General features: G+C 35.7%; 1 protein-coding gene across 5 annotated transcripts in view; it reads right to left on the reverse strand.

The window, feature by feature from the left end:
* The window catches only part of DPP10 (dipeptidyl peptidase like 10), a gene marked incomplete at both ends in the record, with an annotated part of 1360615 nt that overhangs the window by 30072 nt on the left and 1306458 nt on the right, over positions 1 to 24085 (reverse strand). For all 5 annotated transcript variants that reach the window (XM_080799574.1, XM_080799572.1, XM_080799571.1 and 2 more), the window contains 2 exons: positions 9264 to 9333; positions 9441 to 9539. In XM_080799574.1, the coding sequence (XP_080655700.1) occupies positions 9264 to 9333; positions 9441 to 9539 (169 nt within the window). The remainder of the gene's footprint in view (positions 1 to 9263; positions 9334 to 9440; positions 9540 to 24085) is intronic.

Genomic DNA, 24085 nt, shown 5'->3' on the forward strand with positions numbered 1-24085 from the left:
TTCTTTTTGTTGTCTGATTGATGTTGCTAGGACTTCTAGTACTATGTTGAACAATAGTGGTGAGAGTGGGCATCCTTGTTTTGTTCCTGATCTCAAAGGGAAGGCTGTCAACTTTTCCCCATTGAGGCTGATATTTGCTGGGGGTTTTTCATAGATAGTTTTTTATGAAATTGGGCAGTGTTATCTCCCTATACTTTGAAGTGTTTTAATCAGGAACAGATGCTTTATCTTGTCAAATGCTTTTTCTGCATCTATTGAAAGGACCAAGTGGTTCTTCTCTCTTCTTTTATTGATTTGTTTTGTCACACTGATTGATTTGTGAATATTGAACCACCCCTGCATCCCAGGGGTAAATCCCACCTGGCCATGGTGGATAACCTTTTTAATGTACGGTTGGATCCTATTAGCTAGGATCTTGTTGCGAATCTTGGAATCCATAATCATCAGGGATATGGTCTGAAATTCTCCTTTTTGATGGGGTCTTTGCCTGGTTTGGGGATCAGGGTAATGCTGGCTTCATAGAAAGAGTCTTGGAGTTTTCCTTCTGTTTCTATTTTTTGAAACAGTTTCAGGAGAATGGGTATTATTTCTTCTTTGAGTGTTTGGTAGAATTCCCCAGGGAATCTGTCAGGTCCTGGGCTCTCATTTTTCAGGACGTTTTTGATCACTGCTTCAATCTCTACTCTTCTTTTGATGGAAACTTGGGCTGCTTCCGTAATTTGGCTATTGCACATAATGCAGCAGTAAACAGGGGTGCTTACAACCTTTCAGATTATCATTTTGTATTCTTTGGGTAAATACCCAGTAGTGTGATTACTGGATCAGAGGGTTCTGTTTTTAGTTTTTTGAGGAGCCTCCGTACTGCTTTCTAGAGTGGCTTTACCAGTTTGCATTCCCATGAACAGTGAACAAGGATTCCATTCTCTCTGTATCTCTGCCAACACTTGTTTCTTATGTTGTTGATTTTAACCACTCTGACAGATGTGAGATGTTAGCTTATTGAGGTTTTGATATACACTTCGCTGATGATGAGTGACATTGAGCATCTTTTCATGTGTCCGTTAGCCATCTGCATGTCTTCTTTGAAGAAATGTCTATTCATGTCTTCTGCCCAGTTTTTTTTTTTAAGATTTTATTTATTTATTCGTTTTACAGACAGAGATCACAATTAGGCAGAGAGGCAGGCAGAGAGAGAGGAAGGGAAGCAGGCTCCCCGCTGAGCAGAGAGTCTGATGTGGGGCTCGATCCCAGGACCTTGGGATCATGACCTGAGCCTAAGGCAGAGTTCTGCCCAGTTCTTAATTGGGTTGTTTGTTTTGGGGGTGTTGAGTTGTATCAGTTCTTTATATATTTTGGACACTGTATCAGATATGTCATATGCAAATATCTTCTCCCATTCCATAGGTTGTTTTTAGTTTTGTTGATTGTTTCCTTCACAGTGCAGAAGTTTTTTTATCTTTACTTAGTCCCAGTAGTTCATTTTTGCTTTTCTTCCCTTGCCTCAGGAGATGTAACTAGAAAGACGTTGCTATGGCCTATGTAAGAGAAATTACTGCCTATGCTCTATTTTAGGATTTTCATGGTTTCAGATCTCACATTTAGGTCTTTAATCCACTTTGAATTTATTTTTGTATCTGGTATAAGAAAGTGGTCTGGTTTCATTCTTTTGCATGTAGCTTTCCAGTTTTCTTAACACTATTTGTTGAAGAGATTGTCTTTTACCCATTGCATAGTCTTGCCACCTTTGTTGAAGATTAATTGACCATATAGTTGTGGGTTTATTTCTGGGTTTATTCCTGGGTTTTCTGTTCTGTCCTATTGGTCTATGTGACTATTTTTGTGCCAACACAATACTCATTTGATTACTACAGATTTGTAGTATAATTTGAGGTCTGGAATTGTGATGTCTCCAGCTTTGTTTTGCTTTTGCAGGATTATTTTGACTATTCAGGGTCCTTTATGATTCCATACAAATTTTAGGATTATTTGTTCTAGTTCTGTGAAAAATGCTGTTAGTATTTTGATATGGATTTCATTAAATCTGTAGATTGCTTTGGGTAGTATGGACATTTTAACAGTATTTGTTCTTCCAATCCATAAGCATGAAATATCTTATGAAATATCTTTGTGTTGACTTCACTTTCTTTTTAATCAATGTTTTATACTTTTCAGAGTATAGTCTTTCACCTTCTTGACTAAGTTTATGCCTAAGTATTTTATTATTTTTGGTACAATTATAAATAGGACTGCTTTCTTAATTTCTCTTTCTGTTGCTTCATTATTACTGCATAGAAATGCAATGGATTTCTGTACATTGATTTTGTGTCCTGCAGCATTACTGAATTCATTTATCAGTTCTAGGAGCTTTTTGGTAGAGTCTTGAGTTTTTTATACATCATACCATATCATTGTGAATAGTGAAAGTTTCACTTCTTTACCAAATTGGGTGATTTTCTTTGTTTTTTTCAAATTGGAAACCCAGCTCTTCTTACCTGATTGCTGTGGCTAGGATTTCCAGTACTATGTTGAATAAAATCAGTGGGAGTGGACAACCTTGTCTTGTTCATGATATTAGAAGGAAAGCTCTCAGTTTTTTGCCATTGAATATAATTTTAGCTGTGGGTTTTTCATATATGGCCTTTATGATGTTATTTTCCCTCTAAGCCTACTTTTCTGATGGATGTTATACTTTGCCAGATGGATTTTTCTGCATCAATTGAAATGATCATATGGTTTTTATCCTTGCTCTTGATCCAATGTGTCATATTGAATGATTTGCCAATGTTGAACCACCCTTGCATCCGGGAATACATCTCACTTGATTTTGATGGATGAGTTTTTTAATGTATTGTTGGATTCAATTTGCTGATTTTTGTTGAGGATTTTTGTGTCTTTACTCATCAGAATATTGGCCTGTAATATTCTTTTTCTCTCTCTAATTAATTAAAGTATCTTTATCTCATTTTAGTATCAGGGTAATGCAGGCCTCATAGAATGAATTCAGAAGTTTTCTTCCCTCTTCTATTTTGGAATAGTTTAAGAGGTATTAACTTTTAATAAATTTATTAAATTAAATTTAATATTTTTAATTTTAATCAAAATAGATTTCTTTTTAAATTAATCAAATTAAATTTAAATAAATTAAATATTATCTTTTAATATTTAGTAGAATTCAACTGTGAAGCCATCTGGTCTTGAGTTTTTGTTTGTGGAGACTTTTTTGATTACTGATTTGGTTTCATTGCTGGTAGTTGGTCTGTTTAAATTTCTATTTCTTCCTTCTTCAATTTTAGTAGATTACATGTTTCTAGGAATTTATCCATTTCTTCTATTCTTCTAGGTTGTCAAATTTGCTAGCAGTATAACTTTTCATAATATTCTTTTTTTTTTTAATTTTTTTTTTAAGATTTTATTTATTTGTCAGAGAGAGAGAGGGAGAGAGAGTGAGCGAGCACAGGCAGAGGCAGAGGGAGAAGCAGGCTCCCTGCCAAGCAAGGAGCCCGATGTGGGACTCGATCCCAGGATGCTGGGATCATGACCTGAGCCGAAGGCAGCTGCTTAACCAACTGAGCCACCCAGGCGTCCCAACTTTTCATAATATTCTTAAAATCCTTTTTATTTCTGTGGTATCATTTGTCATTTCTCCTCTTTCATTTCTGGTTTTATTTGAGTCTCTCTTTTTTTATGAGTCTGGCTAAATGTTTATCATTTTTGTTGGTCTTTTCAAGGATTCAACTCCTGGTTTGATCTGTACTATTTAAGTTGTTATTTCATGTATTTCTGCTTTAACCTTATTATTTCCTTCCTTCTACTGGTTTGGTGTTTTGTTTTTCTTTTTCTAGCTCCTTTAGGTGTAATGTTGGGTTGCTTGTTTGAGATTTTTTTGCTTCTTGAGGCAATTTTGCTACATCCTATATCCCAAAGATTTTGGATCATTGTGTTTTCCTTTCCATTTTTCTCCATGTATTATTAATTATCTTTTATTTCCTCTTTGATTTCTTGTTTGATCCATTCATTGTTTAGTAGCATGTTATTTAGTATCTTGGTAAATTTGTTTTTTCCAGAATTTTTCTTGTGATTGATGTCTAGTTTCATAGAGTTCTGCCCAGAAAAGATGCCAGGTATGACTTTAGTCTTTTTAAATTTGTTGAGACTTATTTTGTGATCTGCGATGTGATCTATTTTTGGAATGTTCCATGTATACTTGAAAAGGAGGTGTATTCTACTAATTTGGGGTGAAATGTCTTGAACAGATTTTTTTAGGTCTATCTGGTCCAAAATGTCCTTAAAAGCCACTGTTATCTTGTTGATTGTCTTTGTATGATCTGTCAATTGATATAATAGGTGGGGTGTTAAAGTCCCCTACTGTTACTGTATTACTATTGATTATTTCCGTAATCTTTGTTATTAACTGCTTTATGTATTTGTGTGCTCCCAGGGTAGGTGGATAAATATTTACAATTGTTATATCTTCTTGTTGGATTGTCCCCTGAATGATTATACAGTGCCCTTTCTGTATCATAACAGTCTTTGTTTTAAGGTATATTGATCAATATAAGTATTGCCACTGTGGCTTTCTTTTCACACCCTTTTGCATGATAGATGCTTCTTCATCCTTTCACTTTCAATCTGCATGTATCTTTAGGTCTGAAATGAGTCTACTGTATGCAGCATTTGGGTCTTATTTTTTCATCCATTTTATTACCCCATGTCTTTTAATTGGAATGTTTGTCCATTTTCATTCAGTGTAATTCCTGATAAGTAGGTACTTACTGTCATTTTGTTACTTGTTTTGTGGTTTTGTGGTCATTTTTGTAGTTCTTCTCTGTTACTTTCTTCTCTTGCTCTCTTCTCTCAAGATAAGCTGGATTTCTTTAGTGATGTACTTGATTACTTTCTCTTTATTTTTTTGCATATCACTGATTTTTTAATTTATGGTTACCATTTAGTTTGTATATAATGTCTTCTGTATATAGCAGTATATATTAAGTTTGAACTCATTCTTAACAGCTTCCCACTTTCTAGGTATATGGTGTCATACTTCATATACTTTTATTTTGTCAGTTCCTTGACTTTTATAAATATACTTATTTTTATTACTTTTGTGCTTCCTACTTTCCTTACCCTAGCTTATGATCTTTCCTTTCCACTCAGAGTCCCCTATAACATTTCTTGCAGGGCTCATTTAGAGGTCATGAATTCCTTTAACTTTTGTGTATCTATCTCACCTTCTATTCTGAAGGATGGCCTTGCTGGATAGCATACTCTTGGCTGCAATATTTTGAATATGTCATGCCATTCCCTCTGGCATGCAGGGTTTCTACTAAAAAATCATCTGGTAACCTTATGTGGTTTCCTTTGAATGTAACTGTTTTCTTACGCTGCTTTTAAAATTCTCTATCACTACTTTCCCCACTTTAATTACTGTGTATCTTGGTGTGGAACTCCTTGGGTAGATTTTATGTGTCCGTGGGGTGACTCTCTGTGCCTAGGTTATCTGGATTTGTTCCCTTGTCCAGATTTCAGAGATTGACAACTATTATTTCTTCAAATAAATTTTCTGCCTCCTTTTCTTCCTCTTCTTCTGTGACCTTATAAAGCAAATGACTAAATTCTCTAAGTCTGTTTTAAATATATATATATATTTTTATATATATTAAATATATATATGTTACATATATAATATGTAAATAAACATATATTTATAATATATGTTATATATGTCATATAACACAACCTGCTTATCTATTAATTATTTAGGAGACTATATGTGTATTATGTATAATTATATATCATATGTGACATATAAAGATTATATATAACCTGCTTATATATTATATAATATAATCCCCATCTGCTCAGCTTATTTTCTGTTATTCTGTCCTCCAGGTCACTGGTCCAGTCTTCTGCTTCATCTCTTCTACTATTTATTACATCTAGTGTATTTTTAAATTCATTTATTGTGCTCCTTACCTCTGATCGGTTCTTTTTTTAGTCTCATTAAGCATCAGAGATGTCTTCTACTCTTTCTTTATGTCTGCTGAGTATTTTTATGATTATTACTTTAAATTCTTAACAGGCATATTACTTGCCTCCATTTTGCTTTGGTCTCTTGCTGTGATTTTGTCTTATTCTTTTATTTGGGACATATTCCTCTGTCTCCTTATTTGTCTTACTTTCTGTATAGGCTTCTTTGTGTTAGGGGAGACAGCCACATCTGGACTTGCAACTAACGGCATTATGAAGAAGAGGTTCTTTAGTTTCCTGCTAGGTAGTGTCCCCTTTTCACCAGAATCTGCTCCTTCAGGGGTGTCTCCTATGTGTGATATATCTACTGTGCTGCTGTGGCAGAGCTGCTTTTTCCTTCAGTCCAGTCATCTGCAGTAGCTTTCTTGGCCTATTGTGGGCAGTGTTTACTCCCTGTGGTGTCCATGGACCAGCCTGAAGATGCCCTGGGCTTAACTTGAGTCAGACCAGGCATTTGCCAGAGATGTAGTGGCACCAAACTTCAGGGCACTTTCCCTGGCTGTCCCCTGAGAAGCTTTCATTGGTGGGTGGGGCCTGGAGTCGGACCATTTGTCTGCCTCCAGCCTACTATTGGTTCTCTGACTGGTGCGTGTGTTTATTTTTCCTTTCTTAGGGGCATGCATCACTTTGAAGTGATGCTTGCTACTCTAGGGCCTGCTTCCACACTGCCAGGGCTGCAGCATCCTGTATGGGGTCTAGTCAAGAGTATACTGGAGAGGGTGGATCCACTGATACACAGCTTAGGGAGGGCAGGGTGGAGGTGCTAGCAAGTTTTGAATGCTGCTGTTTTTCTGTAGGAGGGGCCCTGCAGCACCCGGACTGAGGTGGTGTGTGAAGGGGTGGATCTGTGGAAGCTGATAATTTTAAATATTAAAAATAATAGTGGTAATAATAATTATGTTTATGGTTATAATTTATTAAACACTGAGTGCAGGTGTTTATGTTCCACCAAATGCTATGGTGACACATCTTTAAGGTATCCCAAGTTAGCTGTCCAATTTATTTATATGGAAGCAGATGCTTAGAAAAATTAAGCAATCTGTTGGTAACTCTTTGAGCTAAAATTTGAACCCAAGCCTACCTGACTCCTGAAGTAATACCTTTACTCTGTTATCCTGCCTCTAAAAAAGACCTGATTATCCCTTTTCTAACAAGAGAAATTGTCTTATACTAATCTATAAGTTCTTCTTACAAACTAAAAATCATGCAGCATAAAGCTTGTATCAGATGCCACAACAAATTAGTTAGTTTCTGTGACTCAGGGCTACAGTGAGAATCTGTAATTCCCATCTACTTTTCCCCCCAAACTGTGACATTACTCTGGAGCCAACGGACAGGTGAATGATTGCCTACATATCCATCTGCATGAGTGAGGCAATGCTTCATGGCAGAAAGCCTAGTAGGGTTCCTTTCCCTGAGAACCACCACCCCCAAGTGAATAAAAGGCCTCTTTTCCCAAAGGGAGATATGACTGAACAGAATATAGGGTTTAAGAATTTTTTTTTTTTGGTCTCATTTTGTCTCCTGAAATATTTTCCTCAGTAAATCACACATACACTTCAAATAGGAGTTGAAGAAAAGTAGGTGAAAGAGAAGGGACAAAAGAAGGAATTATAAAAGAGCAAATAAGAACTTCCTCAGGAAGTCTCCAAAAACTTTCAGGGCCTTCTGGTTATTTAGGGACAAAGGAGAATGGTCTGGGCATGAGAAACTAGATGAGGTTTAGGCATTAACATTAGGAATAGATAATGGAATGTGGGGAAATATTAAGTATAATGTTTTCTGTATTTAGCTGCTTATAATTATGTGACAAATGGTTTCTATTTATTAAAGAATCTATAATCTATATAAAATAATGAACTATAATCAAAATAATTAAAACTATCATGTGCCTGGTACTTTACATGTTGTGTTTCATTTAATCTAAAAAGCAGCCTTAAAACATAGTCTGTATTTTAATGCTTGTTTTCCAATTGGAGAAACTGAGCCCTAAATGAGGTTAAGCAGCTTGCTCAAGGACACAGCTAATTAATGACAAAACTGGAATTTAAAGCCAGGAACTTTTATCTCATAGACTGAACAATTAATCTCTATATTCTCTATATTCAGACAACAAGTAATTCTGTTTTCATTTCCCTTTCCTAATAAGGTTCTGATATAATTTTAGACAACTTTAAGCACTGTCCTAGCAATATATGCTGGCTAGGTTCTTAATAAGGAAAATAATCAATAACTCTCAGGAATAAAATGCTGCATCAGTATCAAGTTAGTCAACCATTAGATGCTAGGGGCCTCTGTGCCCAGTACTATTTCAGAATGTGATCTCACAGAAAGTATGAATGAATTCAGTTCTAAGTTGGAAAACACTAAAAGGTTTTCTGAGTATGGAAGGTACTTCCTGCTGGCCATGAACCCAAGAAGGAGAACTGGCAGGAGTGATATAAATATAATCAATGGTTTCACCAGTGGAAATCAATGTTTTCTCACTGTCGCATAAACAACTGATAAAGAGCATAGGGCCTATGACAACATAGATGCTCTTTAAGGACATTATCCTAAATGAAATAAGCCAGTCACCAAAGGTCAAATACTGCATGATTCCAGTCTCAAAGGCATCTAAAATAATCAAACTCCTAGAAGCAGAGAGTAGAATGGTATTGCAGGGGAGGGGAATTGGGGAGTTGCTATTCAGTGGGTATAAAATTTTAGTCATGCAAGATGAGTAAGTTCTACAGACCTGCTATGCAACATTGTACCTATAGTCAGCAATACTTTATTGTGCATTTAAGATTTGCCAAGAGAGTAGATCTCATACTAAGTATTCTTGCAATTAAAAAAAAAGGCTCTTAGGAATCCAGCATGACTGTGATATGACAAATACATTGCAAAGAAAGAAAGAGACCAATACTATATATGAAAACAAAAAAAAAATACAAGCATAGGACTTGAGTAATTGCTGAACAGATATTGATAAGCCAAACCACATGTGTCATTATTCCCAGTAGTAACACTGAGTTGGACTTGGGAAGTGAGAATTACAAATTACACAACCCTTCATATTGTTTTGTGGTGGTGTCCTTGACGAGTTCATACCACTGACTGCTGCACAGTTAACTACACATGTAGGAATTTTTTTTTGTTTGTTTTTTTTTAATCAGAATGCTGTCATGTGAGGCATAAGAAAAATTATAAAGCCTTTTAGATTCCTTCATTTCAAAAACAAATAGAATACTTACATTATTAACAGAAGAGCATACTGGTTTCGGTCCGTAAAATCTTTGGGAAAGGACAACTGTAAAGGAAGTTCTTTTAAAGAAAGAGCAAAATATTAAATATGGAGAGTCATTTACACATAAAACTATAAGATGCAGAGAATGTTGTTCTTAAATAACATAGCATGCACAAAACTTTACCATAGTCGTCAATATGAAGCATTTTAATTTCTGACTTTACTATCTTCTTCTTCATGATAGCTTCCTTCAGCATGGAATTGCTTTCCAATATAAAATATTCTGTAAATCAAAAAAGTTAATTTAAATAACTAAATCCTATGTATTGATCAGGATTCAGTACAACACAACAAATAATAATCTGGTGATTATCATTTGGCAAGCACTGTGTTAGGCACTGATTAAACTCTCATAATTTCTCTCCTGGCTGGATTACAACAGTTTTCTAACTGAGCTTTTTATTCCAGTGAAATGTTCTCTTTTGCCCTATACCTGGAATTAGCATTTACATTTTCAAAATGCAAATCTGATCATGTTGCTACTCTGCTTAAGAATATTTAAAAGATGGGACGTCTGGGTGGCTCAGTTGGTTAAGCCGCTGCCTTCAGCTCAGGTCATGATCCCAGGGTCCTGGGATCGAGTCCCACAACGGGTTCCTTGCTCGGCAGGGAGCCTGCTTCTCTCGCTGCCTCTACCTGCCTCTCTGCCTGTTTGTGTGTTCTCTCTCTCTCCCTCTGGCAAATAAATAAAATCTTAAAAAAAAAAATATTTAAAAGAATACAAACTTATCTAGCACCCCGTAAGATGACATTACCACAGTAGGATTCCAGTACAAAATTATGAGTCATGTAGAAAAATCAGGAAAATATTACCCCCAGGATGAGTATAAAAATGTAAATAATAGAAATAATGCAAATAATATATTCTCTTTTTTAATGATATTGCCAGTCGATTATAATTACATCCCATATATTTAAAAAATAGGCAGGAGGATATTAAGCAGATACATGAATGATTTTTCTTAAAAAGACAAGTTAAAATACTAAAAATTTAAAACTGCAAAATCTGATATTCATAAAAACAATCTAAGATGAAAAATACTAGATGGGATTAATAGTATATAAGGTACTATAAAAGAAATTATTAATGAATTTGAGAACATGGCAATAGACAGTATTAAAATTTAAAAAACGAGTTGACAAAACATGAAAAGAACATCAGTAACTTGCTGAAATTTTGATAGACTAAATCTATAAATTTATAGGGGAGATTTGACATACTGAAAATAGTGAGCCCTCTAAACCATAAGTATGTATGTATATCATTGAGTCTTTAATTTCTCTCAATCTTGGAAGAAAGGAATCAGTCTTTCAACATCAAGACGTTAAGTGTGGTATCAGTTATAGTATTTTTGTAAATTCTGTTAATCTAAGAAATTTCCTTCTATTCTTCCTGTTATTTATTGTTGTTTTTACTATTTTTTTATTTTATCAACTACTGTCTTCTAAATCCTCAGAGTAAAAATAAAATAGAGTGATTTGCTTTGATTGATTATTCAGTTATAGCAGTCATGGATTTTTCAGGTAAACCCATGTATTCATAATATCCTTTTATAAATTGGTTGATTTTACTTGCTAGTATTTAGTGAACTTTGTATCTATATCCATTAGGGAAAAAATTAAACATTTTATTTTTTTAAGTAATCACTATACCCGACATGGGGCTCAAACTCAAAACCCCAAGATCAAGAGTCTACACTCTACCAACTGAACCAAACAGGCACATACCACCCCCTTTATTTTTGTCCCTGTAATGTTTGTTTATTATTTATTAACATATAATGTTTCTTTAAGGGTACAGGCCTGTGAATCATCAGTCTTAGACAATTCATAGCACTCACCATAGCATATACCCTCCCCAATGTCCATTATCCAGCCACCTTATCCCTCCCCCACTCCTAGCAGCACTCACTTTTTTTCCTTAGATTAAGAGTCTCTTATTATTTGTCTCCCTCCCTGGTTCAGTCTTGTTTCATTTTTCCCTCCCTTACCCCCATAAACCCCCACCCTGCCTCTCGAAATCCTTATATCAGAAAGATCATATGATAATTGTCTTTCTCTGATTGACTTATTTCACTTAGCATAATACCCTCTAGTTCCAGCCATGTCATTGCAAATGGCAAGATTTGGGGGGTTTTGATGGCTACATAGTATCCCATTGTATTTATATACCACTTTTTCTTTATCCATTCATCTGTTGATGGACATCTAGGTTCTTTCCATAGTTTGGCTATGTGGACCTTGCTGCTATAAACATTTGGGTGCACACACCCCTTTGGATCACTACATTTGTATCTTTAGGGTAAATAGCCAGTAGTGCGATTGCTTGGTCATAGGGTTGCTCTATTTTCAACTTTCTGAGGAACCTCCATGCTATTTTCCAGAGTGGCTGCACCAACTTGCATTCCCACCAACAATGTTGGAGGGTTACTCTTTCTCCTCATCCTTGCCAACACCTGGCATTTCCTGACTGGTTAATTATAGCCATTCTGACTGGTGTGAGGTAGTATCTCACTGTGGTTTTGATTTGTATTTCCCTCATGCCACGTGATGTTGAGCACTTTCTCATGTGTCTGTTGGCCATTTGGATGTCTTTTTTGCAGAAATGTCTGTTCATGCCTTCTGCCCATTTCTTAATTGGATTATTTGTTTTTTAGGTGTTGAGTTTGATAAATTCTTTACAGATATCGGATACTAGCCCTTTATTTGATCTGTCATTTGCAAGTATCTTTTCCCATTCTGTCAGTTGTCTTTTGGTTTTGTTGACAGTTTCCTTTGCTATGCAAAAGCTTTTTATCTTGACGAAGTCCCAATAGTTCATTTTTGCCCTTGCTTCCCTTGCCTTTGATGATATTTCTTGGAAGAAGTTCTGTGGCTGATGTTAAAGAGGTTGCTACCTGTGTTCTCCTCAAGGATTTTGATGGAGTCCGTCTCACATTGAGGTCTTTCATCCATTTTGAGTCTATTTTTGTGTGTGGTATAAGGAAATGGTCCAGTTTCATTCTTCTGCATGTGGCTGTCCAATTTTCCCAACGCCATTTGTTAAAGAGACTGTCTTTTTTCCATTGGACATTCTTTCCTACTTTGTCAAAGATTAGTTGACCATAGAGTTGAGGGTCCATTTCTGGGCTCTCTATTCTGTTCCACTGATCTGTGTGTCTGTTTTTGTGCCAGTACCATACTGTTTTGATGATGACAGCTTTGTAATAGAGCTTGAAGTCTGGAATTGTGATGCCGCCAACTCTGGTTTTCGTTTTCAACATTCCTCTGTCTATTCGGGGTCTTTTCTGGTTCCATATACATTTTTGGATTATTTGTTCCATTTCTTTGAAAAAAGTTAATGGTATTTTGATAGGGATTGCATTAAACATGTAAACTGTGGGGCGCCTGGCTGGCTCAGTATTTAAGCATCTGCCTTTGGCTCAGGTCATGATCCCAGGGTCCTGGGATTGAGCCCCACATGGGGCTCCCTGTTTGGCGGGAAGCCTGCTTCTCCATCTCCCACTCCCCCTGCTTGTGTTCCTTCTCTCACTGTGTCTCTCTCTGTCAAATAAAAATCTTTTTTAAAAAATGTAGATTACTCTAGGTAGCATAGACATTTTCACAATATTTGTTCTTCCAACCCATGAGCATGGATCGTTTTTCCATTTCTTTGTGTCTTCCTCAGTTTCTTTCATGAGTACTTTATAGTATTCTGAGTACAGATTCTTTGTCTCTTTGGTTAGGTTTATTCCTAAGTATCTTATGGTTTGGGGCACAATTGTAAATGGGACTGACTCAATAATTTCTCTTTCTTCTGTCTTGGTGTATAGAAATGCAACTGATTTTTGTGCATTGATTTTATATCCTGACACTTTACTGAATTCCTGTGTGAGTTTTAGCAGTTTTGGGGTAGAGTCTTTCGGGTTTTCCACATAAAGTATCATATCATCTGCAAAGAGTGATAGTTTGACTTCTTTGCTTATTCAGATGCCTTTAATTTCTTTTTGTTGTCTGATTGCTGAGGCTAGGACTTCTAGTACTATGATGAATAGCAGTAGTGATAATGGACACCCCTGCCATATTCCCGACCTGAAAGGAAATGCTCTCAGTTGTTCCCCATTGAGAATGATATTTGCTGTTGGTTTTTCATAGATGGTTTTTATGATATTGAGATATGTACCCTCTATCCCTACACTGTAAAGAGTTTTGGTCAAGAAAGGATGATGAACATTGTCAAATGCTTTTTCAGCATTTATTAATATGATCCTTGTTCTTTTTTTAATTAATATATCATATTGATTGATTTGCAGATGTTGAACCAACCTTGCAGCCCAGGAATAAATCCCACTTGGTCATGGTCCTTTTAATGTACTATTGGATCCTCCCAGCTAGTATTTTGGTGAGAATTTTTGCATCTATGTTCACCAGGGACATTGGTCTGTAATTCTCCTTTTTGATGGGGTCTTTGTCTGGTTTGGGGATCAAAGTAATGCTGGCCTCATAAAATGAGTTTGGAAGTTTTCTTTCCCTTTCTGTTTTTTGGAACAGTTTTAGGAGAATAGGTATTAATTCCTATTTAAATGTTTGGTAGATTTCCCCTGGGAAGCCGTCTGGCCCTTGGCTCTTGTTTGTTGGGAGATTTTTTTTTTTTTTAAAGATTTTATTTATATATTTGACAGAGAGAGATCACAAGTAGGCAGAGAGGCAGGCAGAGAGAGAGAGAGAGAGGAAGGAAGCAGGCTCCCTGCTGAGCAGAGAGCCCGATGTGGGGCTCGATCCCAGGACCCTGGAATCATGACCCGAGCCGAAGGCAGAGGCTTTAACCGCTGAGCCACCCAGGCGCCCCTGTTGGGAGATTTTTGATGACTGCTTCAATCTCCTTACTGGTTATGGGTCTGTTCAGGTTTTCTGTTTCTCTCTGTTTCAGTTTTGGTACTTAATAGTCTCTAGGAATGCATCCATTTCTTCTATATTCTCAAATTTGCTGGTATATAGTTACTCGTAATATGTTCTTATAATTTGTATTTCTTTGGTGTTGGCTGTCATCTCTCCTCTTTCATTCATGATTTTATTAATTTGGGTTCTTTCTCTTTTCTTTTTGATACGTCTGGCCAAGGGTTTATCAATCTTATTAATTCTTTCAAAGAACCAGCTCCTAGTTTTGTTAATCTGTTCTACTGTTCTTTTGGTTTCTATTTCATTGATTTCTGCTCTGATCTTTATTATTTTTCTTTTCCTGCTGGATTTAGACTTTATTTGCTGTTCTTTCTCTAGCTCCTTTAGGTATAGGGTTAGGTTGTGTATTTGAGACCTTTCTTGTTTCTTGAGAAAGACTTGTATTGCTATATACTTTCCTCTCAGGGCCACCTTTGCTATATTCCAAAGATTCTGAAGAGTCATGTTTTTGTTTTTGTTTTTTCCATGAATTTTTAAAATTCTTCTTTAATTTTCTGGTTGACCCACTCATTCTTTAGTAGAATGCTCTTTAGCCTCCATGCATTTGAGTTCTTTCCAACTTTCCTCTTGTTGAGTTCTACTTTCAAAGCATTGTGGTCTGAAAATATGCAGGGAATTTATCCCAATCTTTTGGTACCAGTTGAGACCTGATTTGTGACCCAGAATGTGATCTATTCTGGAGAATGATCTATGTGTACTAGGGAAGAATATGTATTCTGTTGGTTTGGGATGGAATGTTCTGAATATATCTGTGATGTCCCTCTGGTCCAGTGTGTCATTTAAGGACTTATTTCCTTGTTGATCTTTTGCTTAGAGGATTTGTCCATTTCTGTGAGGGTGGTGTTAAAGCCCCCTACTATTATTATATTATTATTAATGTATTTCTTTTGTTATTAATTGGTTTATATAATTGGCTGATCCCATGTTAGGGGCATAAATATTTAAAAGTGCTAGATCTTTTTGTTGTATAAACCCTTTAAGTATGGTATAATGTCCTTCCTCCTCTCTTATTATAGTCTTTGACTTAAAATCTAATTTGTCTGGTATAAGGATTGCCACCCCAGCTTTCTTTTGATGTCCATTAGCATAATAAATTGTTTTCCACCCCGTCACTTTAAATCTGGAGGTGTCTTTGGGTCTAAAATGAGTTTCTTGCAGACAACATACTGATAGGTCTTATTTTTTATTGCATTCTGATACCCTGTGTCTTTTGATTGGGGCATTTATCCTATTTACATTCAGGGTAACAATTAAAAGGTATGGATTTAGTTCCATTGTACTGCCTATAACGTGACTGTTACTGTATATTGTCTTCGTTCTTTTCTGGTCTGTTACTTTTAGGTTCTCTATTTGCTTAGAGGATCCCTTTCAATATTTCCTGCAGGGCTGGTTTGGTATTTGCAAATTCTTTTAGTTTTTATTTGTCCTGGAAGTTTTTTTAATCTCTCCTTCTATATTCAGTGACAGCCTAGCTATATATAGTATTGTTGGCTGCTTATGTTTCTCATTTAGTGTTCTGAATATATCATGCCAACAGTTTTTGGCCTTCCAGGTCTCTGTGGATAGGTCTTCTGCCAGTCTATTATTTCTGCCATTGTATGTTACGTATCTCTTGTCTCCAAACTGCTTTCAGGATTTTTTCTTTGTCACTGAGACCTGTAAGTTTTAATAGAGGATGGGGTGTTGACCTATTTTTATTGATTTTTATTTTGAGGGGGGTTCTCTGTGCCTCCTGGATTTTGATTCTTGTTCCCTTCCCCAAATTAAAGAAATTCTCTGCTATAATTTATTCCAATATACCTTCTGCCCCCCTCTCTCTTTCTTCTTATTCTGGATCCCAATTATTCTAATATTGTCTCATCTTACGGTATCATTTATTTCTTGAATTCTCTCCTCGTGGTCCAGTAGTTTTGTTTTTGTTTTTTTTTTTTTAGCTTTTTTATTTTCCACCATTTGATCTTCTATATCACTAATTCTCCCTTCTGCCTCATTTATCCTAGCAGTAAGAGCCTCCATTTTTTATTACACCTCATTAATAGCTTTTTAAATTTCAACTTGGTTAGATTTTAGTCCTTTTATTTCTCCAGAAAGGGATTTTATTTTTCCAGAAAAGAATTCTCTAGGATCTTCTGTGCTTTTTTTCAGGCCCAGCTAGCATCTTGATAATCGTCATTCTGAACTCTGGTTCTGACATCTTATTAATTTCTATAATGATTAGTTACTTAGCCATCAGTACTGCCTCTTTTTCTTTTCTTTTCTTTTTTTTTTTTTTTTTTGAGGTGAGTTTTTCCACCTTGTCATTTTATCTAGGTAAGAATAGATGAATGAGATAACAAAATACTAAGAGGGTAGCAACGACCACAGAAAAAAGTACACTAACCAAATCAGAAGAGAGCTGAAACTGAGCCGAGGAGAAAGTAGAAAGGAAACGCACACACACACACACACACACACACACACACACACACGCACGATTAGAAAAGAGCCACACACTTGATTTTGGGTGTTTTTTGGTCTGTTAGAAGAAACTGCCTTCCCAAATTTTAAAGAAAAAATAAACACACACCCCAAAATAAGGATAAACACAATGAAGGGATAGAATATGATTGTAAAGATGAAAATTGAAAAAAGATTCTAAAAAAGAAATTGGTAAGATAAGTTGGTTGAAAAAAAGAAGAAAAAATGTGATCAGAGCATAAAACAAAGCATATGGCTTTGTTTTAGGGTATATTTTGACCTGTTGGAAGAAACTGTATCCCCAAATTTTAAAGAAAAACTGATATGTATACAAAAAGTAAGGTTAAATACAATGAAGGGATAGAATATGACTATAACATTGAAAATTTTAAAAGATTTGTAAAAAGGTATTGATATGATAAAAGTTTAAAAAGGTTAAAATAGGAAAGAGGAAAAATAAAAAAAAATTTTAAAAACAAAATTAAAAAAAAATTAAAAAAATTTAACTGTGAAACACTGAAGAATCATGGGGGAAATGCCGTGAATTCTGTGTGCTGCATTTCCCCTAGCTCTGGAGTTTCATTAAATCTGCAGACTGCTTTAGGTAATATGGACATTTTAACAATATTTGTTCTTCCAATCCATGAGCATGGAATATCTTTCCATTTCTTTGTGTCTTCTTCAATTTCTTTCATCAGTGCTTTATGGTTTCAGAGTACAGGTGTTTCACATTCTTGGTTCATTTTATTCTATGACTTTTATTATTTTGGGTGCATTTTTATTTATTTATTTAAATAAATAAAATAATAAATATTTATTTATTATTTGGGTGCATTGCTTATTTAATTTCTCTTTGCTGCTTTATTATTAGTGTATAGAAATGGAACAGATTTCTGTATATTGATTTTCTATCTGCAACCTTAAATTCATTTAACAGTTCTAGTATTTTTGGTGGGGTGTTGGGTTTTCTGTATGTAGTATCATGTCATCTGCAAATAGTGAACATTTTACTTCTTCCTTACCAATGTGGATGTTTTTCATTTCTTTTTGTCCGATTGCTGTAGCTAGGATTTCCAGTATTATATTGAATAAAAGTGGTGGGAATGGACATCCCTGTCTTGTTCCTGATCTTAGGGAAACTGCTCTCAGTTTTTCATCATTGAGGATGATGTTAGTTTTTCAGATAAGGCTAGTTTTTGGTGTCAGGGTAATGCTAGCCTCATGGAATGCTCGCCTTATGGAATGAAGCTAGGCAGATTTCCTTCCTCCTCTATGTGTGGGTTTTTTTTTTCCCGCTTTGGTTTTGTTTTTTGTGGATTGTTTTTGTTTTTGTTTTTGTTTTGTTTTGTTTTTGTTTGTTTTGTTTTTGGAATAGTTTGAGAGGACTTTCTTTAAGTATTCTATACAATTCACCTGTAAAGCTGTTTGGTTCTGGACTTTTGTTTGGAGTTTTTTGATTAGTGATTCCATTTCATTGCTGGGTTTTGGTATGTTCAAATTTTCTATTTCTTCCTGATGTAGTTATGAGAGGTTATATGTTTCTAGGAATTCATGTATTTCCTCTAGGTTATCCTATTTAATGGCATGTAATCTTTAATATTCACTCATAATCATTTTTATACTTATGGTTATCAGTTATTTCTCTTTCATTTCTGATTTTAAGTCCTCTATGTATTTACTTGCTTATTGATTTATTGATTTTGATGAGTACTACTCTGGGTTTATCAATTTTATCAGTCTTTTCAAAGAACTAGCTCCTGGGAAACTCTTTATATCACCTTCTAATCTTAATGCTAGCCTCCCTGGATAGAGCATTTTTTCTGCATACTTTTTTTTTTTTTCCTTTCAACATTTGAATACATCATGTCACTCCCCTCTGACCTGCAAAGTTTCTTGCTGAAAAATTAGGTGATAACCTTATGGGGTTTCTCTTGGATAGAACTGTTTTCTTTTCTCTTGTTGCTTTTAATATTTTCTTTATTGCTACTTTTTGGCATTTCAGTTAGTTTGTGTCTTGCTGTGGACCTTCTTGGATTTAGTTCAAAGGGGGCTGTCTGTGCCTCTTGATTCTGGATGTCTGTTTCCTTCCCTAGATTTGGGAAGTTTTCATCTGTTCCCTCAGATAAATTTTCTGTACCATTTACTTTCTCTCTACTCCTGGGATACCTATAATGTGAATGCTGTTACATTTGATGTTAAGTTTGTTCTTGTTTTGTGTAACTTTTTTTTTTCTCACCTGCTTACTTTGATTGCTTTCAGTTTCTCTGTCCTCTGGGTCAGTGATCCGTTCTTCTTTCTATAGTCTACTGTTTATTCCAACTAGTGTATTTTTAATTCCATTTATTGAGTTCCTATCTGATTGTTTTGTTTTTTTTTTCCTGTGTTTTCTCTTTAAGTTTCTCAATGATGTCTTCTACTCTTTTCTCAGGTCCAGTAAATATCTTTATGATTATTACTTTAAATTCTCTATTGAGCGTATTACTTGTGTCTATTTCAGTTAGGTCATTTGTTGTGATTTTGTTCTTTTCAAAGACCTACTTCCTTTTCTAATTTCTCATTTTGTCTAAATCTTTGTGTATGTTTCTATATGCTAGGAAAGTTAGCTATGTCTCTTGCCTTATGAAGGAGGTCATATACTGCAGTGTCCCCATTTCCCCTGACACTTGAGGGGTGATTCCTGTGTGTGTTGTGCATGCCCAGCTGTTGTGGTTGAGTTGCTTTTTCCTTCAGTCTAGTCATCTGCAATGGCTCTCTTTGCCTGTTGAGGGCAGTGTTTGGGCTCTTTGGTGTTATTGGGTCATTCTCTGGCTGCCTTGGGCTTGAGTTGTGTCTGACCAACCATTTGCCAGAGATAACAGTAGCACCAAACTTCGGGATGCTTACCTGTTTTGTCCCCTGAGAAGCTTTTGTGGGCAGGGACTGCAGTCAGACCAGCTCTCTGTCTCTTGCCCACTGCTGGGGCCACAGCTGGAATGCTGTGTGTGGTTATCTTCCCCCGTTCCTATGTCACTTTGGAGTGATTCTGGCCCCTGTTGGGATTGCTTGCTCATTGCTAGGCTTGCAGCACCTCTTTAGAAGGTCTCTGGCTAAGAGCATTTTGTAGGGGTTGGCTCTGCTAAGGGCAAGGTCCACAAACTGTGGGAAGGGAGGGGAACTGCATTTACTAGGATTAAAGCCTGCCTTGCTGGAGAGGGCAGATCTGAAGTGCAGGGGGTGAGGGAGGTGCAGAACATGCAGTGTTAGCAAGGAGCAAGTGTCTGCGCTTCTGATTCCTGCAGATGGCCCTGTGTTTGTGCTGGGAGGTGGGAGTAGGTAATGGTCCCGACCAGCTCCTTTGTTTCTGAAGAAGTCTCAAGGATCCCTGCCCTTCAGTCACACTCATGAGATGAGTAAAGAAAGCTCCCTTCTGATGCCCCAAACATTTTTCAAACTGCTGCTTCTATGCTATATCTCTGCAGGCTGTTTGTTGTACTGTCATTTTAAGGGTGGGGACTCAGTTCCCTCTTGCCCTCAGCCCTCCCAGAGCTGAGCCCACTGATTTTTATAGTTTCAGGTTTTTCGTCCCATTGGTTGTAATGGAAATTCAGCCCCTCTGGCTTTCAAAGCCAAATGTTTGGAGAGTCCACACAGGGAAGACAAATTCCCATGTATGAGAATGTTTCTCTCCCCTCTCCATTCCAGCAGCATCCCTCCTTCCTACCCACAGACAGTCCCATGGATCCCTTTAGTTGTGGAGTTTGTTCTCCTGGTCTTCCTATCATTTTCTGGGTTATTTACACTGATGTGAATGTTACCTAGCTGTACCCCTGAGATGCACTGTGCTTAGGGTTGTCTTATTCTGCCATCTTCTCTGGAATTCTTCCATCATCATTTTAAAGATTTTGCTCTATTTGTCTTTCCTTTTCTTTCCTTTTTATTTATTTTTTTTCTGATAAGACCTTTGCAGTAATTCTTGTCTTAACTACCATTTATATAATGTTTGGATATATAGATGTCCTTTTATTTTTGGTGACTTAAGGTTTAATTTGCTTTGTTTTTAAATCACCTTTTCTATCGGGATACATTTCGCTTGAGGTTTGTTGAGCAATTTTATGTTTCATCTTATTTAGATTTGACCAAATACTGGATTTCATCAAATATTTCTTACTTGGATTTGACCAAATATTGAATTTCATCAAATATTTCTTATGTGCCTCCCCTTCTGACTCTAAGTAAAAACATTGTGTGTGTATGTGTATACACACATATATATACTTGCATTAACTTAGGCTCTGTTCATTTCTTTTATTCTTTTTCTATTTCTGGAAGTTTCTATTGATAAAGTTTCAAGTTCACTGATCTTTTTTCTGTAGTGTCTAATTTGCTTTTAGTCTTTTCCAGTAAAATTTCTATTTCCAATATTTTAAGTTCACTAAGTTCCTTTTAAAAATATCCCATTTATATTCATACCATATTCATTTTTTGATTTTCAAAATCATATTTATAATAGCTGGTTTATTGTATTTGTCAGAAGGTTCTCTCTCTCTCATTTCTGAGTCTCTCTTTATTCGCAGCAGCTTTTTTTCCCAGTTATGAATCACATTTTCTAGCTTCTTCACACACCCAGTAATGTTTTACTGGATTTTGACCCATTGTGACTTACAGTGTTTTGTGGATTTTGTTCTGTTATTTTGGAAATTGTTGGATTTTGTTCCAATAAGTGTATAGGCTCTCTGCAGGTCAGCCAAATCATTTTAAGACTTTTAAAAATATCTTATTTTGTGTAGGTTTGGGTGATTTCTGCAGTGTGGCTAGTGTAGCTCTACTACGAAGACATGACTCTGGTGGGTTATCTCCTACACATTCCAGTATTCTGCTGGTTGGAACTTTTAGCACATGCCAGTACTCTTTAAGCTCTGTCCTTTGTCATTTACATACTTAGCTAGACAGACTCAGGATGATTCCCTGAAGCCCTATTAAGATTTCTGGGCATTTTTCTCTATTTCTCTTCCTCTCCGGTGTATTTGTCCATGTTCTCAACATTCCAAAAGCTTCAAACTTTCTGAACTCCAATGGCCATTCTCATTCTGACTCTGAGACTCTGACTCTGAGATACCATTACACTCTTCTGGATTGTTCCTCATTGCACTGAAATTCCTAAAATGATTGCACCAAGAAAGTCAGAGCAATTAAAACATTAATCTCAATTGTCTCCCTTCTTCCAGGAATGAGAGTCCCATCTTGACTACTTTCACAATGCTTGAAAATTGTTTTTTTATATATTTTATCCAGTTTTTCTCCCTCTCCCCCTTACTTTCTGGCAACAGGCCGTTTCTACTTTCGGTTATTCCATGGCCGGATCACAAATTTATTTTTTTAATTATCAGTGGCTTATCACTGATACTTAACTGTTAAATCCAAACTCCTTAGCTTGCCCCTATCAATCACCTATATCCCTTTCATTTTTTTTTTCCTTAAATGTTTTGTTCCAGCTACATGGGACGACCTTTATCTTGCAAGTTTAAATATTTTCATGTCTTCTTTTTAGTACATTCACATTCTTTTGCCTTTCTACTGACTTGCTCTCTTGGAATTATGTCCACTTCTATTAGAGAAATTACCATATTCTATTAGAACCATCTAACATTCTCCTGCCATGTACTCTAAATTCTACATGTGATTTCAGGCACACCAAACCACATCTTTTGTAAATAAGTATCATTGTCTACAATACAAATTTGAGAAATTAGATGTCAAAGGTTTATTCTGTCCCTAAAATGTAAGAAGTTTCAGATTATCCAAATACTGTATTTTCAAGGAAGTGATCCTAAACATTTGGTTATAAAATTTAAAAATATGAATACCTAAACTCTGTATACTTTCATTAAAGACTCAGCATTTATAACCTAAGAACTATCATAAAAATGCAGGAAGCCGCTGTCATATGATATTTGCTAACTACAATGAGGACAGTTTTTTGAAGAATAAATCTTAGTAAATTTTTACCTTTATACCTCTAATTACAGATCATCTTGTTGGCTGTTTTTTTTTTTTTGAATAAATGAATAATTTGACTAACTGACAGTTGAACAAATGGATACACCCAGAGGCACCAATCTGAGTATAATATACTAATAATTTCTCATGGTTTCTCTTAATTATCAAATGTCAGTGGCAAAAAATAAACCTAATTACATGTAAACTAATTACAGGAATAGAGGGGCAGCTGAGAAATTTTTACTTCTAAATCAAAGGCTACTCATTTATTCTTGGGGAAAAAAAGCAATCCATGGTCACAGGGAAATAAGTTCTATTTAAGGAAAGGAAATATAGTAAAGCCATTTTGAAAATATTAAGAGCAGAGAGGTTTTTTCCCGTGATAAATTCGCAAAACATGTAATACACATTTTTTTTGGTGAGACAGTGTGAAGAGGAAGAAATGTTAAGGGACGGTTTTAAACGTGGAACAGAAAAGAGAAGAAAATGAAAACAAAACTGAGAAGAAAGGGAGAGGTAAGAAACTAGAAGAGAGAAAAAAAGAAGTAAAGGGGAATGAGAACAAGAGATGGGATGGAGAAAAAGGAAACAAAGCATATATGCAAAATTAAGGAGAAAGAAAATGGTAATGATATGAGACAAAGGACTTTTGAAATATTAAAAGTAAAATTTTTCATATTTATACCTTGTCTCAACTCACTGAGCATTTTAATGAAGGGTTTCTTTTTCATTAAAAAAGTAATATATAAAAAAAAGTAATACTTGTTCATTGTAGAACATAAGGCAAATACTCAAGAACAAAAATCACCTGGAGGGCTGCTAGCCAAATGCAAGAACTTTAACATCTGTATTACTTTTTTAAAGTTTTAGATGCATTTTCAGTTTTGTTAGAGTGGCATAAACATTTGGACTCCTTAATCACTTGTAACTATAGCTTAAACTTTTTTTAGATTTTACTTACTTGTTATTAACATATAATGTATTATTTGTTTCTGGGGTATAGGTCTGTGATTCATCAGTCTTACACAATTCACAGTGCTCACCCTAGCACACACCCTCCCAAATGTCCATCACCCAGCCACCCCAACCATCCCACCCCCCTCCACTCTAGCAACACTCAGTTTGTTTCCTGAAATTAAGAGTCTGTTATGGTTTGTCTCCCTCTTCGATTTCATCTTGTTTCATTTTTTCCTCTCATCCCCTGTGATCCTCTGCCTTGTTTCTCAAATTCCAATGTTTTACTCTGCATTTCTTCGATAACTATTGGGTTTAAAGGTGTCCAGTTTAAATATTTTCATTTTTCTTTTTTAAATTTCCTTTGTATACCCTATTCTACTTCATGTGGCCCCCAAATTTGTTCCAATTAATTCATTAACAAAGATTAATCCATAATTCATT

Source organism: Martes martes, assembly GCF_963455335.1.
Source record: "Martes martes genome assembly, chromosome: 3".
Lineage (NCBI taxonomy): Eukaryota > Metazoa > Chordata > Mammalia > Carnivora > Mustelidae > Martes > Martes martes.